We start from the raw sequence: 14,795 nt of genomic DNA on the forward strand, positions 1-14,795 counted from the left end.
TGAGAGGGACGGCGACAGTGATAGAGGCAGGCAGGTGCGTTGGCGGGGACCTGCCGAGTGTGTGCTTTCTTTATGGCCACGAAGAGGCAGGCACACAGGCGTAAAGTATATAAACGTAGGTGCAGACGCAGGCACCCAAATACCGTAAGGCACAGGGTAGGGTAGGTGCCTTGGATAGGTGGTGGTTGCCGACCTACGGCACGATTGCTCAATGATGCGCTGACTGAGAACGCTCCTTCTCCGCTGGACAAGTGACACTCGGGAGAACAGTGCACTCCGGACGCCGGCCAGGCAGAACACGGCCGCTAAGGATATGGACGCGAAGTGGAAGAAATGTGATCAAGCAACCTATCGCTCAAGGCTGTCGTCAGCTTTTGTCGCGAGGAAACAGCAGCACCCTGTAACGCCACCCTGCTGTTGTCTGACACTTGGCCACTGTCGCTTGTTGATGATGGGATCCAGGGGGGCCGGCGGAAATGGACCATGTCTCCAGCACCTAGGTAGTTTTAGGAAGACACGCGGAGGCCAAGGTGTCGGAGCACCTTTCGCCCGACTCTCGACACGGGGGATGGAGCCTGACCAAGAAGGGACAAGCAAACATGGCCGAACATAGTCAAGCCCAAGCCCCCACCAGTTGTTGGCAATGCACGGCACAGCATTGGACCTTCGAATGGTTTGCCATTTACAGTAAGGTCATCCGTACATCATTCGTCGAGGATTCTGCCACACACACACAGCACAAGACGAGCGCAGCCTGGTCAGCACCTTGCAGGCTAGCACCCAGCACTCAGTATCCAAACGTAGCACCATGCTCGCTTGGTTGATGTACGAAAATCGTATTCGTGTCGCTATGCCCCTTCATGACCACCTCAATACGCTGCTGTGAGAAGGGATTCCATTCCGAGCTGCCTTCTTTCTGCTGTCGCTCTGTGTCTGGCTCGTCCCGAAGTCACAAACGCCCTAACGCCCGCATTCTGTCCGCTGTAGACAAAACCCATCCCAAAGAAAACACAATTTCGTCATCCAATCTCGCCCCTTCCATTGTCGTCCTCTTCACCGGCTGTTGAGCGACCCGTAAAACGGTCTGCTTGTCTCGAATGGCGCACCTGTCCAGCCGCCTGTCTGGTTCGGTTCCGGTGGCTGCTGTACCCACCCTCGCCCGCCTGCCAGGCTCGGCATCGCCGGCGGCGTCACCGCGCGGTGTGTGTGTGATCCCGCCAGCCAATGACCCTCTGCAGTGCCTGCTTCTTGTGGTATATCAGTCATGCTTCCAGGCCGCCCTGTTGCGCTCTGCTGCTGTTGCTGCTGCTGCATTGTGAGTCCAGAGCCCCAGGACGTGTGCCGCGGGCGCTGTCGTCGGTGGCTCTCCTCGTCATCCGTGGGTGGCGATCGTCGCTCTGGCCCTGAGCCGTGTGCCTGCGAATGTGCTGGGTTCCTCTCGGCAACGCCTGGCTGTTGAGCGACCAGAGCCCTTGCCACAGAAGATGCCGTCATGGTATGTACCCCTCTAGGGATCCGTCCTTGGGCACGCAACATATCGCGGATGTACTCTTGGTGTGGTCCTGCAGTCACGCGCGGCTCAGATTGCAGTTTATCTCGGCAATACGGGCAGCTGTCCGAATCCTCGAACCACTTTTTGATGCAGTGGTCTCCAAAAACGTGCTTGCACTTGGGCAGCCGGAGCGGTGCTTCTTTGAGCCCTTCGGGCGTCTCGACACCGTAGTCGTTGTAGCAGATGACGCAGGCTGATATCGCGTTAGTTTCGTGGGCCACGTCTATCCGTGTCACTTGACGATGTATGAATCAACTCACTCATCTCATGGGGATCTAGTTCGGAGAGAGGCACGCTCTGAAGAGACCGAATTGCGGCAGAAGAAACGACCTGTTTGGTACGAATCGATCCGCGCAATAGCTGGGTCACCCGTAGGTCCTCGTCATCATCTCGCCCTAGGTAGTGTCCCAAAAGCCCATCCCCTGGACCAATACCATCTGACGCTGGCGGGTAAAGTCGTGACGACATGAATCCACGTGCCCGTCTGCCACTGGCTGCACGACGTCGTGTTTCGGGTTGGCGTTCGGATTGCGCCGCGGATGGTCCAGAATCGATGGACGACCTTATGTCAGACGGGGAGGCTTTGAATGTGTTAGCTGCCGCAGTAAGAGCCAAAGATGGGGAGCGACCACTCCATATAGGTTGGCGGCAGAAGTTAGGGCATTACGTATTGTCCTTGCTTACCTTGGGGAACCCGGGATCGAAGAGGCACAAAGGTTGCTGGCGGACGCTGCGAGGAAAAGGCGGGTGCGGTGCCGAACTGTATTGTGTGGCTGGAGCTCGGCGCACGCGTTTGCAGTTCCTGCGGTCCATGGTTTGAACCCTCTGCAGGCGAATCAGCAGATGCTTGGTAGTGATAGTTCATGCCTCGTGGGCTGGCTGGCATGACCGAAAATGATCTTTCTGAGTACATTGTTGGCGGCGCAGCCGTGTTGGCGGGGTTCGGCAAATGATGCGGAGGTGGTTGCGACTGCTGCATCTGTGCATGCCGATGCATGTTATCCATCGGAGGTGGGCCGAACGGCGAATAGGGAGCACTCATATTCATGTTCATGCTCATAGGATATCCGGGGGCCGGTCCGGGGCCGAGCTGGTAGGCGAAGGGGTTGTTCATGGAAGCTTGTGGGGCCCATGACGACGGGTCCGAGGCAGAGGTCGACCTCTGATGGGGATACCAACCCGCCGATGCGTGATGGACGGGATCATAGTATTGCGAAGGAGGCCGACCACCATAACCCCTCATGGCTGGACATTGTGGTGGTGGGCGGCGCGGTGAGCCGTGTTCCCAATCCATCAAATGGTCCATTATCGGAGGCGTTTTCTGTCTAGGAGGATGGGAAGATTGTCGTGGTGTGAGGACGGGCGCAGACAGCGAGCGTGGTAATCATGGAGTGGCTTGGGCAAAAAAAGAGTTGTAAGCGCCCGAGTGTGACGTTGTCCCTGGAAATGAGGGGGGTAGCGTTGGTAGTTGTAATTTTGACTTCTGGCGCGCTGTTGTTCTTTTAATCTGTTTCGCAGGCGAAGGCGGAAGTGAAGGTGCAGGTGACGTGTGACGTGTGATGTGAGGTAAGAGGGATCCAGGCGAGCCTGAAATGCGACGAAGGACCAATACAAGTAAGGCAGCCTTTTACTTGGCTTGCTTGGGCTGGACCGGCTGGAACACTGCAGCTTCAGCTTCAGAGCTCTTCGACTGGAGATATTTGGGTCATTGACGCTGGGAATGGGTGCATGCAGAATCGGGACCCAAAATGCCGGACCGGAGAGGGTTCTTTTCCCTGAATCCTGTCTCTCGTTGCTTGCTGGGGTTGGGGGCCTCTGAGCTTTAGAAGGGGGGGAAGGAAGGGGGGGGGGGGGGGTCAGTGTCTCGCGTATGGCTCGTCGGTCGGTCGGTCGGTCGGTCGGTCTGCCGTCCAGGCTGTGCCTGCTTGACCCTCTTTGTTTCGGACCCTTTAGTATTTTCCTTTCGTTTGTCCACCTCAAGTCCAGCTCCCTTGCCCACTTTCCCCTCTTTCGATGATTTTGTCAGCTGAGCGTGCACCCAGGCAGGATCGGCCAGTTCCGACTGGGGTCAGTTCCGACTGGGACGTCGTCGCCTGAAGGGATGAAGTTGAGCTACACGGCCTGGAGACCCGAAGTCGAAACGATACAGGTGAGCAGCTGTCAGCCGATTCGTCGTTCAATCGTAACAGAAGCGCTGGTTTCGAAGGGTGCCGCTCGCTGAGACGATGGCTTTGCGTCTTGCTTGAGCAGCCTTGAATAAGGTAGGTAGGCGTGGGTGTTGAGCCCGTGGATATCGGGTTGAGTAGTAGTCGGCAGACAGGCAGGGGCGATTAGATAGATGAGCGGAGAATGAGCAGAAGCTGACGGAAGCACCAAGCACCGACGGTGAGGTAAAATCACTGACGAGGAGCAGTGAGATCAACCAGCGTGACAGAAACTGGGATGAGGAGTAAAAGGCGGCAGCAGCACCTCCTGGATGGAACAGGAGGAGGAAGTACAAGAGTGAGGCGAGGCAAGCACGGATGGGCACAAGGGAGAAGGAACGGGCGATTGGCAGGTGGGAAAGTGCAGGAGAGCGGTCCCTTCTGCATTTGTATCCCGTCGCAGGACGGCCGCCGCAGTGGACGCGACACAAGAACCCCGTCTGAGGTAGGATGGATCACCTCACCTCGGGCTTAATCAGGCCTCCCGCTTGGTCAGGGGACGACCGAGTGGTTGGATGGGAGGAGGGTTTGACGGGACGGGGTGGACGGGTGGATATCGTATTGGTGAATGGTGACAGTCAGCAACACCCAGCGTGTATTAGCCGTGCGTTGGCAGGAGACCGAGGCAGAGGTACAGACGGACCTGGCTCTGAACGCTGTACGATGCACGCTGTACGCTGCTGAAAGGAAGGGACGAGGGAGGCAAAAAAGCGGCCGGCGGTCGATAGCCACATGTGGACGGACAGTCAGTCAGTCAGTCACCAGAGGTCACAGGTCGAGGTGCAGGCCGCAGCAAGTTTGTATTGGCTGGGGAGGGGGGCCGTCGGCAAGGACAGAGAAACATGGATACGGACGGACACTGGACACACCGATGGCGAGGTGGTTGTCCCAGACGGTCATGGCATGGTTTACTATGGTCTGGTTCGACATGGTGCCAAACATGTAGGTACTGTCCAGTCATGGACTGGCCCAAGGCCCACGTCGAGAGGTCCAGTTTGAGAAAGAGGCGTCGAGACGGAGCAAGGACATGGTTCCGTCCATCTCTCGGACTACTGGCAGCTAGCAGCAGCCTGACCCGACGCTGCCAGCGATAGCAGTGTCTCGTTTCCGCCGATCGGCCACCTCACTGCAAGCATGCAGGCACTTGCTCCCCCATCACTCACTCGGCACTCACCTTATCTGAGGTGCGAGGGGAAGGCGAGTTCACATTCATACCTTCCTTGCCGTTGGCTGCAGGGAGGATAATCACTCACCGTCGGGCTTTCCTTGCTCATAACGGCAAACAGGACATGGACAGGGCCCATGCGTGGGACAGACGGGGATTTCTTGCCTCGCCGCCGAAAACACAAAAAGACGTGCTGCCTGCCTGTTCGTGGTCAGTCCCCTGGCCATCATGGTACACTTGCTGCTAAATACCTAGCTAGGTGCCTAGATACCTACCGAACGTACCCGACTATCGTTCACAGAGGGGGGTGGCAGGCGTGCAGGCTTCCCCAAGAGGCCGTCCAACCCACTAAAACTCAGCCGGCGACAACCCCTCTTTTCAGGTGGCTCGCTTTGCGCGAGGAAGCGAGACATTGCAGGTACTTCACAGTGCTCGATCCTACTAGGTCTGACTGACCTCGTCATTTGGGAGACAAGATTCGTTTGCAAAAGACCAACGGAGACGACATGCCGCACTAGAGACCAAGCAGAGGAACAGGCTCTGCCTGCCGCCGGATCCGAGACCCAACCTGCGATCTCCTCGTTCATGTCCCGACCGTACGTTCTCGGCATCATTTAAGGTGCGCGTCGACTATTTCCTGCTCCCTCGAGCAAGGAAATCAGCACGCATCATCATCACAATGCCCTCATACTGCAGAAACGACGAGTCACGGACTGCCTGGGCACCCTGGCGGACAGGAGCACCCCAGTCGAGTACGGTGTTCAAGGTTCATCACGGCGACAGGCGCACGACGACGGAGCATGGTCATTCATACCCCTCCTTTCCGACCTTATCCATTCGCACCGGCCTTTCAGCGCATCGGCAACCGACCCAACCAAGTTGGACAAGCGGATGACTTAAGAATGATGGCGTTTTGCGCTTTCCCATCCATCTGGCTAGCCTTCCAACTTTCTCATTCATGACCACGCCTCGCCACCACGCCCGCAAGCTAAGTAGGGCGTGTCCGCTACGTCCATGGAATGCAGGAATGGATGGGCACGCACTCGAGAACGATCTCTTCCATGCTCTACTACAATCACTCCCGCGGCCACCCCACGCCCCCTGCTCATGATGGTGCCTCTCGACCCTCGCCTTGATTGGACGGCAATTCGATACGGGTCTTGACTCGGATTACCATTGGCTTCTTGGCCTCGACCTTCTCGATCCCTGGGGCCGATCATCTCACCACTTGCGACCCCTGCCTTGTCGTCATGCTTCAATCGACTGACTCGCCCGCGAACGCAGCCAGCTGACACGACGAGACGGTCTCATCATGAGACCAGGAACCAAAACAATCTGTCTTGCGACCACTCTTCGGCGATCCGCAAAACCTTGGCCGTTCGTCACCTGTGCGAGGCCAACCGCGGAGTTAGCCGGCCGTGCCTATATACTCGTTCTGTAGGTCAGCATGGGGGCGCTGGATGGACATGCAGGCAGCCAAACATGTTGGGCGAAACAAAAACAGCACGACCAACTGACCTCGACGACGGATCTCCAGCACGCACATAATACACGTCGACATATCAGCCGTGGTCTATCCCAACAAGACACATCTCGGTGCCAACACGTGCACGCCACTCACTGGCCTCACCGACTACGAATCTTGTTCTCGCCACCGACCGACACCACACGGCAACTGGGCCGATGCGTCTTGGGATAACAATGCTTCGCCCGCTCTGCCCAAGACGGCACCGTCTACGGGGCGTACCCTCAACAATGCGCCTCCAACCACATTCCAGGATCCTCGCTATGGTAGACTAGGTTTTACAACGGCAGAACACAAAGAGAAACATGACTTTCTGCCTCCATCGATCCTCGGTTCCCGGTCCAGCTTGTCGAATCTTGTTCTGCCTTTCTGCCTTGCCAGCCAGGAAGCGGAGCACGACAGCAACACATGGTCCCAAGCGACGCAACTCCATGACACTTCTTCTTTGCTGCTCAGACCAGATGACCTCTCTCGACCATGTTCTCGCCCACGCGACTTCTGACCCCTGCCGGTGAGACGCCTGGAAGATACCCCTCTTTGTGCCAACACCCCCAGGGTGCGTCTCCACCTCCAACTGCAAGCACTTAAGAAAGCTGACCCCGCCCAAGCCCCCTCTGTTCCCGCTCCGCGCGCCGTGTCCGGATTTGTGCCCCCTCGACGCTTCTGCCCCTCCACCTTCAAAACACCCCAAGCCAGCTCGCCAGCTCGCCTGACCCCGTCTCCCAACCCGACACGTCTCGTTTCACGCTCGCTGTGCTTTCAATCTACCACCATTCGCCTTTCTCCCGAACGAGGTTGGCTGCAGGGCTGTGCCATGCTGTCATATTGGCATGCCTGCCCTGTTGCTGCTCTGCTGTCTCTCTCTGACTGCCTTTTCACTCTCAGCCTGTCTCTCCCATCCTCACTTTTCACGTCGCCCACGCTGCCGTGCCACTGAAACACATCTCGTCACCACCCAGGCAGCCAGCACCAGCCAGATCAGATGCACAAGGTGGACGCTTCTTCTCGGCAGCATACGTCAAGGAAGACTGCCCAACGCCTCCGCCTCTTCTCCTACAGCACCGCCCACGCGACTCGCAACCCCCCGGCAGAATCCACTCACCCTCGCCATCCAAACAGCGGTCAATCTCTGGTCGCTCTGCAAGGGCACGAAACAGGACGGTCGTTCGGGCAAGAGCAGGGACACGATAACAACAACAAGCCCTTTTTTTCCGCACAACCGGGACACTGACACCCCCCCAAGCTCGGACATTGGGCTTCCAACCAACCCAAGCGTACACCCACCTCAGCCGGGCGGACAGCTGTGGGCGGGGTCGCTGCCGCACCACTTTGGTGACAAGGCACTGCCGTTTCGCCCGCTTCAATTCTGACATCCGTCGATTCGCTCATCGATGACCAGAACTCATATAGTTTGGCCATCCCACTCACGGTGAGGTCGTGAACCGATGGCAGAGTAAGCCCAGAGGCTCATGGCTTCGCGTCTCGCCCACAGTATTGGGCTTCCAGCTTCCTCCAAGCGGGGGTAACCACAGGTCACAAGTTGCAGAGGGGATAACGTGGCGACACAACAGCACGAATCTCAAAATTCTACGCGGCCACACCGGGACAATAGCGATGAGTGGCTTCGCATCGAGATCAAGCGGTCTTTCGTTCCACGCCTGCCACTCGTCTCCAATGACTCGACTATTCTCCGGCATTCGCCAGCGATACTGATGTTAGCTCGCAAGGTGTAAGCGTGCCGCTGTAGCCGATCCCTTCCATGCCCATTCCATCGTGACTCGTAATCCTGTGTGGACTTGAAATAAAATACAAAAAAGCCCGCCCTGTCTGCGAGGGTTTCCGTGCTCGGCAAGAAGCCAAGACTTGATCGCCCCATGCGTGGATAGCTCCTTGAAGTAATCAATCACGACCGTGTCTCTCTCTCTTGTCCGCAAGCCACCCCAAGTTTCACTGGTAGTGGGTAGGCCTGAATCTCTTGAAGTGATCTCGTGAAAATTAATTCTGCGCACGATCCCAAATGCTCGGAGGCGCTACCGGTCAAGAAGCATGCATCCATCCTTCACTTCTTCGGCAAGCGATACTTTCCGCCTACAAGCTCGAGCTCACCCTCGGCCATTTTCTCAGCCAGGAATTCCTGCAACTCCTCGTTGCTCCAGGGGAACCCGTCTGGGATAAGCATCTTCATCATCATAGCCATCTGACCCAACGGCATCGTGGGCGCCGAGTTGGTCAGCATGCCAAAGATGAATTGCCAGTAGACTAGACGTCGCTCCTTTTCCTGCGCATCCATGGCGCCCCTGCCGGTCTTGGAGGGCGACACCGTGTTGTGCGGCGGCGCGATGTCGTCGTCGTCGAGCGCTGGGGACGAGTCACGGGGTGCCGGAGCCGTGTCTTCTTCGAGGCGTTCGAGGACGACATACGTGTCAGGGGCGACTTCGCGCAGGACGCGCTGCGACGCCCAGAAGACGAGAGCCAGGCGAATCGTGTCATCATCCATCTGGAGTGTATCTTCGAGCTGGTTGACTGTACGCTGCCCGGGAGACGTAGAGGAACCGTCATCTTGGAAGGCGTAGATGACGGCCGCCTCATACGTCTTGCATTCTTTATCAACGGACCTGTCTTCCAAATCCAGGTGCACGGTGGCCGTGCCGAGGTTGTTGAGCCAGGTGAGCTTGCGCGAGCTCTTGAGGCTTTCGTAACGAGCGTCGTAGCGGCTTTGCATCTCAATGACGGGCTGCGGAAGCAGGAAATGCTCGCGGTCGAGTGTGGGCCAGAACAGACGTGACAAAATCTTGGTGTGATATGAGAGCAGCATTTTCTGCTCCCACTCGGCCATCTGCATCTGTCTCGTGATGACCGTGTCGACCCTCGTCGAGTCTTGAATGTCCTTGAGCATGACATCGCAATTTTGCAGTGCATTCTCGCCAAACTTCTTTTTGAGAAGGTTGAGCACCTTGACCTCCTGAGGAAACTCAGTCTGCTTGGACAGGAGCCGTTCAGCGATGATAGACTGGAACTCTTTGATGAATATGTCCTGCGAGCCCAGCGCGTTGATCAGCGTACCGATAACGTCCTCCGACTTGGGCCGCTTGTAGTTGACGCCGGCGTCGACAGGATCGGGGATCCAGTCCATGTCGTTCCAGTCGAGCTCCTCGTCATCGGCCGTCTGCCGGCGCTGCTGCGCGGGATCGTTCAGCAGCGCGGCCAGCTCTAGCAGCCTGCCCATGCCGCCGCCGCCCGCCGCCGCCGCCTCATCGGGCCCGGACAGGAGGCCCGTGACGACAATGCGGATGGCGTCATCTCTCTGGCAGAGGTACAGCTGAAGGGAGTGGACAACGCGTTCCAACAGGACCTTGGAGTGATCGAGGGCGTGAAAGGTGCGGATCATGGAGATGTACACCTGCAGGATGTCTAGCGTGGACCGCCCGGGGTGGAGCAGCCGTTTCTGCAGCGCGGCCGAGAAGGTGTCGGTGAGCTGCAGTCGCCTCTGCGGCGTCGTCACGGCCACGCGCAGATCGTCAAGGGCGTCTCTGCTCTCGGGCCAGTGAAGCACAATGTCAAAGAGCTCGTGGATGCGCGTAGCCGCCAAGCGCCCAACCGCAATCTCCTTCCACTCCTCGACATGCTTCCAGGCGACCACCTCGGCGCCAAGGCGGTCAAATACCTCAACCGCCAGACGCGCGTAGTGGTTCTCGACCCAGTCGTGCAGGGAGGCGATGCACGGCGACAGCGAGCCCGCGCGGCGCAGGGATGATCGTGGCGGTCTGGGTGGCGGTAGTGGTGCCGCTGACGCCGCCGCCGTCTGCGTTTGCTGCGTCCACACCCCGGCAAAGGACGTCTTGATGTGCTCGACCATGAGGGCGTCCATCATCTCGGCAAAGAGGACCTGGAACTTCTCTCCGGCCAGGCCGACCTTATGCAAGGCCTCGACCAGCTGACGGAGCTCGCGTCTGGCGCCATCCGTCTGGTTGCTGGCGCTGGCGCTCCTGCCGCCGCCGCCGCGACCTGCATGCGGCGACGCCGCTGGATTGGCAGAGGAGGTCGCCGACTCGGGCTGCATGCGCAGCAGCACGCGCATGAGGCGGCTCAGCACGCGGCGTAGCGCGTCCACAAGCGCCGGGGCCATGGAGTTGCTGATGAGGGCGTGCAGGTCGCGGCGGAACGCTTCGACGGCGCGCTCGGCGGCGGACTCGTCTAGGCCGCGCGCCATGAGGGAGACGCCATAGACGTGCTGGCGGTGCGCGGCCTCGAGCGTGCGGATGCTGCCCAGCAGCACCTGCGTCGCGTCGCCGTGGCCGGCGCAGGCGGAGAGCAGGGGCAGGACGTGCTGCACGAAATGGTGGCGGACCTGGTGGGTGTGCCACGAGAAGAGGTCCTCCGTGTGGGCGGCGTGCGGGGCGCGCTGAGAGGGCTGGAGGACGACCTGCAGGCTCGCGTAGAAGTCGGGGTTGGTGAGGTCCTGGGACTCCGAGGCGAGGGAGCCGAAGGAGTCCTCGGCGGCGACCGAGGGGGGAAGCTGCACGCGCGATGTCACTGCGTGCCAGGCCCGATCCCAGCGGGCTTGATCGGTGATTTGGGTGGCGGAGGAGGAAAGGGGGGAGGAGGATGCTGCTGCTGCTGCTGCTGCTGCTGGCGTGTCTGTGGAATCCAGGGATTGGAGGTTGATATGCGGTTGGGCTGCTGCAGCAGGCGGACCACCGAACGGCTGCCCCGAGTCGGTTGATCGTAATGATGGCGTCGAGTAGGGTGTGGGCTGTGAGATTTCCGTATCAAAGACGGACATGAAGAGCTTCTGCCTCTGGGCAGCCCATCTTGACGCGGTCATGGCCATCGTGGACCTCGGTCGTCAGAGGCTCATCGGCAGATCCAAGGCGTATCTTCAGTGGACACCCATCCAACCCAAGAGACTGCAGCCCGGATGGCTCTTCGTGCGTCTTGCCGGTCGCGGGGCTGTCGTTCAGTGCCTGATCTCAGATCTCAGACGGCGAAGGTGTGTCGTCGTTGAGGCATGTTTACTTTGTTTGTGCCTGGAACCGACGTGCCTAAGCGCGGGCGCCTACGAAGCGAGAAGGTGGGGTCGAGCCTATCACATAGTCGCGCTTGCCGCCAGGCGCCTGTGAGCCGCGTATTGGTGGCGTCGGTTGGCTCAGCTCGACAGTCCGGTATCTTCCAATCAACACTGTCTTTCCCCGACTCTTTCCCGGCATCTCCTTCTCCCGAAAGCCGTCCGTCAGTCCCCTTGAGGCCCAGGCAGGAAGACCCGGGGGTGCCTGATCCTTGCAATAGCTCCATTCGTGCAGCTCTGCAATTAGGTATCATCATGATCATGATCACTATCGTTCAGGCAGGCACGCGTCCTCATGTCAGCCTGCCTTGCTACGATGCCATCCACGGCCACACTCGCCTACAGATACTACTCTTGGTTTCCCAGACGCCTGCCAGAATCGTCCATTGGCTTCACGCAACGGGCAGTCTCCCCTTGGCAAGACCGGCATGTCATCGTCTGACGAAGACAATCTCTTGGCATGCAGCGCCGCGCTTGACCAGGCCAAGTTGATGAGACCTGCCTGCACTATGAGCCCAGGGCTGCCCTCAGTAGCTGGGGTCGGAGAGCGTCTGCACCATCGCTTCGTGAGACCCCAAGAAGACAGCTCGCAGCGCCCGACCACCCTCCACCACCCTGATGGGTGCGTTGGCGTACCATCTGCCGACGCCACGTCGACTCGGGTACCGACTTCATCGCGCGGACGCCGTTTCGTCGAATACGCGCGCTCTTCTGACCGAGACCATGGAGGTGAGAACATGTAGCCATCATGACCCGGTGTATCGAAGATGAACGGGGAGGCGGGAGAATCGAGACAAGGGCACAGATCCCCGACAGAGGGGGCACGCATGGGGGAACTGGTGAGCTGCAAATGGATACCTGGGGTTGAGGAGACTCTGGTCGCGCCCGACGTCTTGTCGCGACTTACAACCGTCGTATCTCGCAGACTTCAGACGTCAACGATCAACAGGCAGTCCATTAGCCAAGGCGAGAGCACCGGGGTTTTCGCCTATGGGTAATTCGACCGCTGTTGGGCCGGCTGTCTGCACACCCACTAGGCTTGGACAAGCTAGTTCAGCTAGGTTGTTCGACAAGTCGCAACGTTCACTTCTCACCCGCGTTCATACGCTTCGAGAGACACGGGGGGCCATGCCTCACGAATCACAACCGTCAACCAGCGAGGTGATGCATCCCACGCAACCTTGCAGCCTTGCAATAATGGCGACAGGCCTTCTTCAGAGCTTCCATGTGGCTGTTCGAAGGGTTCCCCCCAGTCGATACCACCCTGCTCGCTCTCCGGAAGCGAAGCGGCCAATAGGCACCATGTCAGGGTCCTCCAGTGCTGCGGCCGCACAAAGGGGGGGGGGGGGTGGGCACAAAAACCGGACCTCGAGCTGTCGCATCAAAGCACCAGCCAAGAGTGAGTTGCATCCTTGACCGAATGGAACAGCATCCGGACATCGGTCCTGCATGTCTACTTACATGAAGTGCCAAGCTCGATCAGCCATGGGGGTCATCCGGTCCAGTTTTGAAATGCGAAGGATAATCTCGTCCATACCTTGCCTCTACTCGTCATTTCGCCCGCCTACTCTTGCTTCTCTCGTCGGGTCTCGGACAATATGGACACTGATGCTTCGGGCTCGAACATCCGCAGGTCCCCGCAGCGGTTCCTGACGGGAAGCGCGGGATTTCGCCACGATGAGCCTATGTGCTGGGGACACTGGATGCACTGGGTTGCCGCCCCAATAGTACCTATGGGTGATGGCTCGCCTGTCTTAAACGGTGGTCTGGCCCGCGATGGCAGTCGAGCCTTTACAGCGAGACCCGGTAACTGCTGGTCGGCCACCTCATTTCGTCTTCTCAATGCTATCTGCTACGAGATACCACGGAGACGTGCAAGGCGATGATGAGCTACGTCTCCAAGTGCAGTGACAATTTGCCCCCACGCCTACATGTACAGACGCAGCATTCGCCACTTGTTGATCGCTCCCAATACCTGAGGACCCGGACATACAACTACTTGTACGGTCCCGAGCGTTTGAAACACGGTGGGAAGATCACCACGAAAATGGCAGACCTAGCAAACCTTGAAACTATGAGACTGGCTTGAAGCTCCCCTGTATGCCTTGAGATGGGATGACGAGAAACAGGCAAAAGGCACGTTGGGGAGAGTGACCAGCATTCAATTGGTCGATTTCCGCGATGGAGCGATACAGTCTTGACTCCACATCGAGGCACAAACTCGGGCTTGGATCCCCGCGTTTGCATCTGATGATGGGACGGCGGGGTTAGGCGGACAAACAAGAAAGATGAAAGGGTGTCGAAGCTACCTAATTAACCCACGTCTCCACCAGCCGGTTGTCCACCGACTCCCGCAACGGGAAGCTTGAATCTGGTGGGATGGGTAGCTCTGCAACTGGACAAAAGATCGACACCCATAGGTCGGGTAGCCCGAGCCTGTCGAAAGGGGTTCCCACCGTGATGGGTCACCAGGGGTGGCCGGGCTAGGCCTGCGGTGAAGTGGTCCTGCTGGGACGCATTTGGGTGATTCTGACAAACCCGCTGACCAAGGTACCTTTGAATAGCTCCAGGTCGCATCGCACACTACCCATGAAATGACTCTCAGGTGGCCGACCAACAACAATTTGCACATGTGCTCCATGTTGTGGAATCTCAATCTCACATCAGAGCAGGCAACAGCACAAACAGCAGCGGTCATGCGTTTTGTCCCCCTCTTTCCTGTAAAGGTCTCCGAAGGGGACAGACGTTACGTTCTGGGCGTGTACATGTTATTCCGGCGGTACACCCTCTCCACCTGAAGGTCGGGATAAGCCTGGTATCGACGATCTCAGGTCACAGAGGCAAATCTGTGCGGGGCGGACGGGTCGCAACACATGACGGCGCTACGTAGTCAAGTCTGGCAACCGGCAGCAGCCTGCCGAACTGCACAACGATACGGTTCATCACGAAGGTCACCACTGCAATCGAGGGGCTTTGTTTCCACGATGATCTTCAGCTGGAACTGCATGACATCTGAGAATTGACTTGACCCTGTCCACTTCACGCAGCGCGATCTTGAAAGCGGCGAGGCGCGATGATTGGATAGCGCCGTCTGACACTGCATTCGCTCGGTATGAAGACTGAAGAAGAAGAAGAAGCAGAAGAGGAGAGTAGGTATGCCCAAGTAGGGTGACCAACTGAGACGTTGAGTGCTGACATTGACAAGACTCTTCGTTACATTGGCAATTCTTACGGGACATCTGGTTATGATTCTGAGCTCATCGAAGCAGGCATCCCTGGGCCAC

General features: G+C 58.3%; 1 protein-coding gene across 1 annotated transcript; it reads right to left on the reverse strand.

Annotated features, from left to right (window-relative positions):
• Positions 1-8,505: 8,505 nt before the first annotated feature.
• Positions 8,506-11,277, reverse strand: D7B24_008389 (uncharacterized protein; the record flags this gene model as incomplete). Its single annotated transcript, XM_028642477.1, has 1 exon — positions 8,506-11,277. The coding sequence occupies one exon, from the start codon at positions 11,275-11,277 to the stop codon at positions 8,506-8,508; it is 2,772 nt and encodes a 923-aa protein (XP_028493762.1).
• Between the last annotated feature and the right edge of the window lie 3,518 nt (positions 11,278-14,795).

Source organism: Verticillium nonalfalfae (assembly GCF_003724135.2).
Source record: "Verticillium nonalfalfae strain VnAa140/NRRL 66861 chromosome Unknown scaffold_74, whole genome shotgun sequence".
NCBI lineage: Eukaryota > Fungi > Ascomycota > Sordariomycetes > Glomerellales > Plectosphaerellaceae > Verticillium > Verticillium nonalfalfae.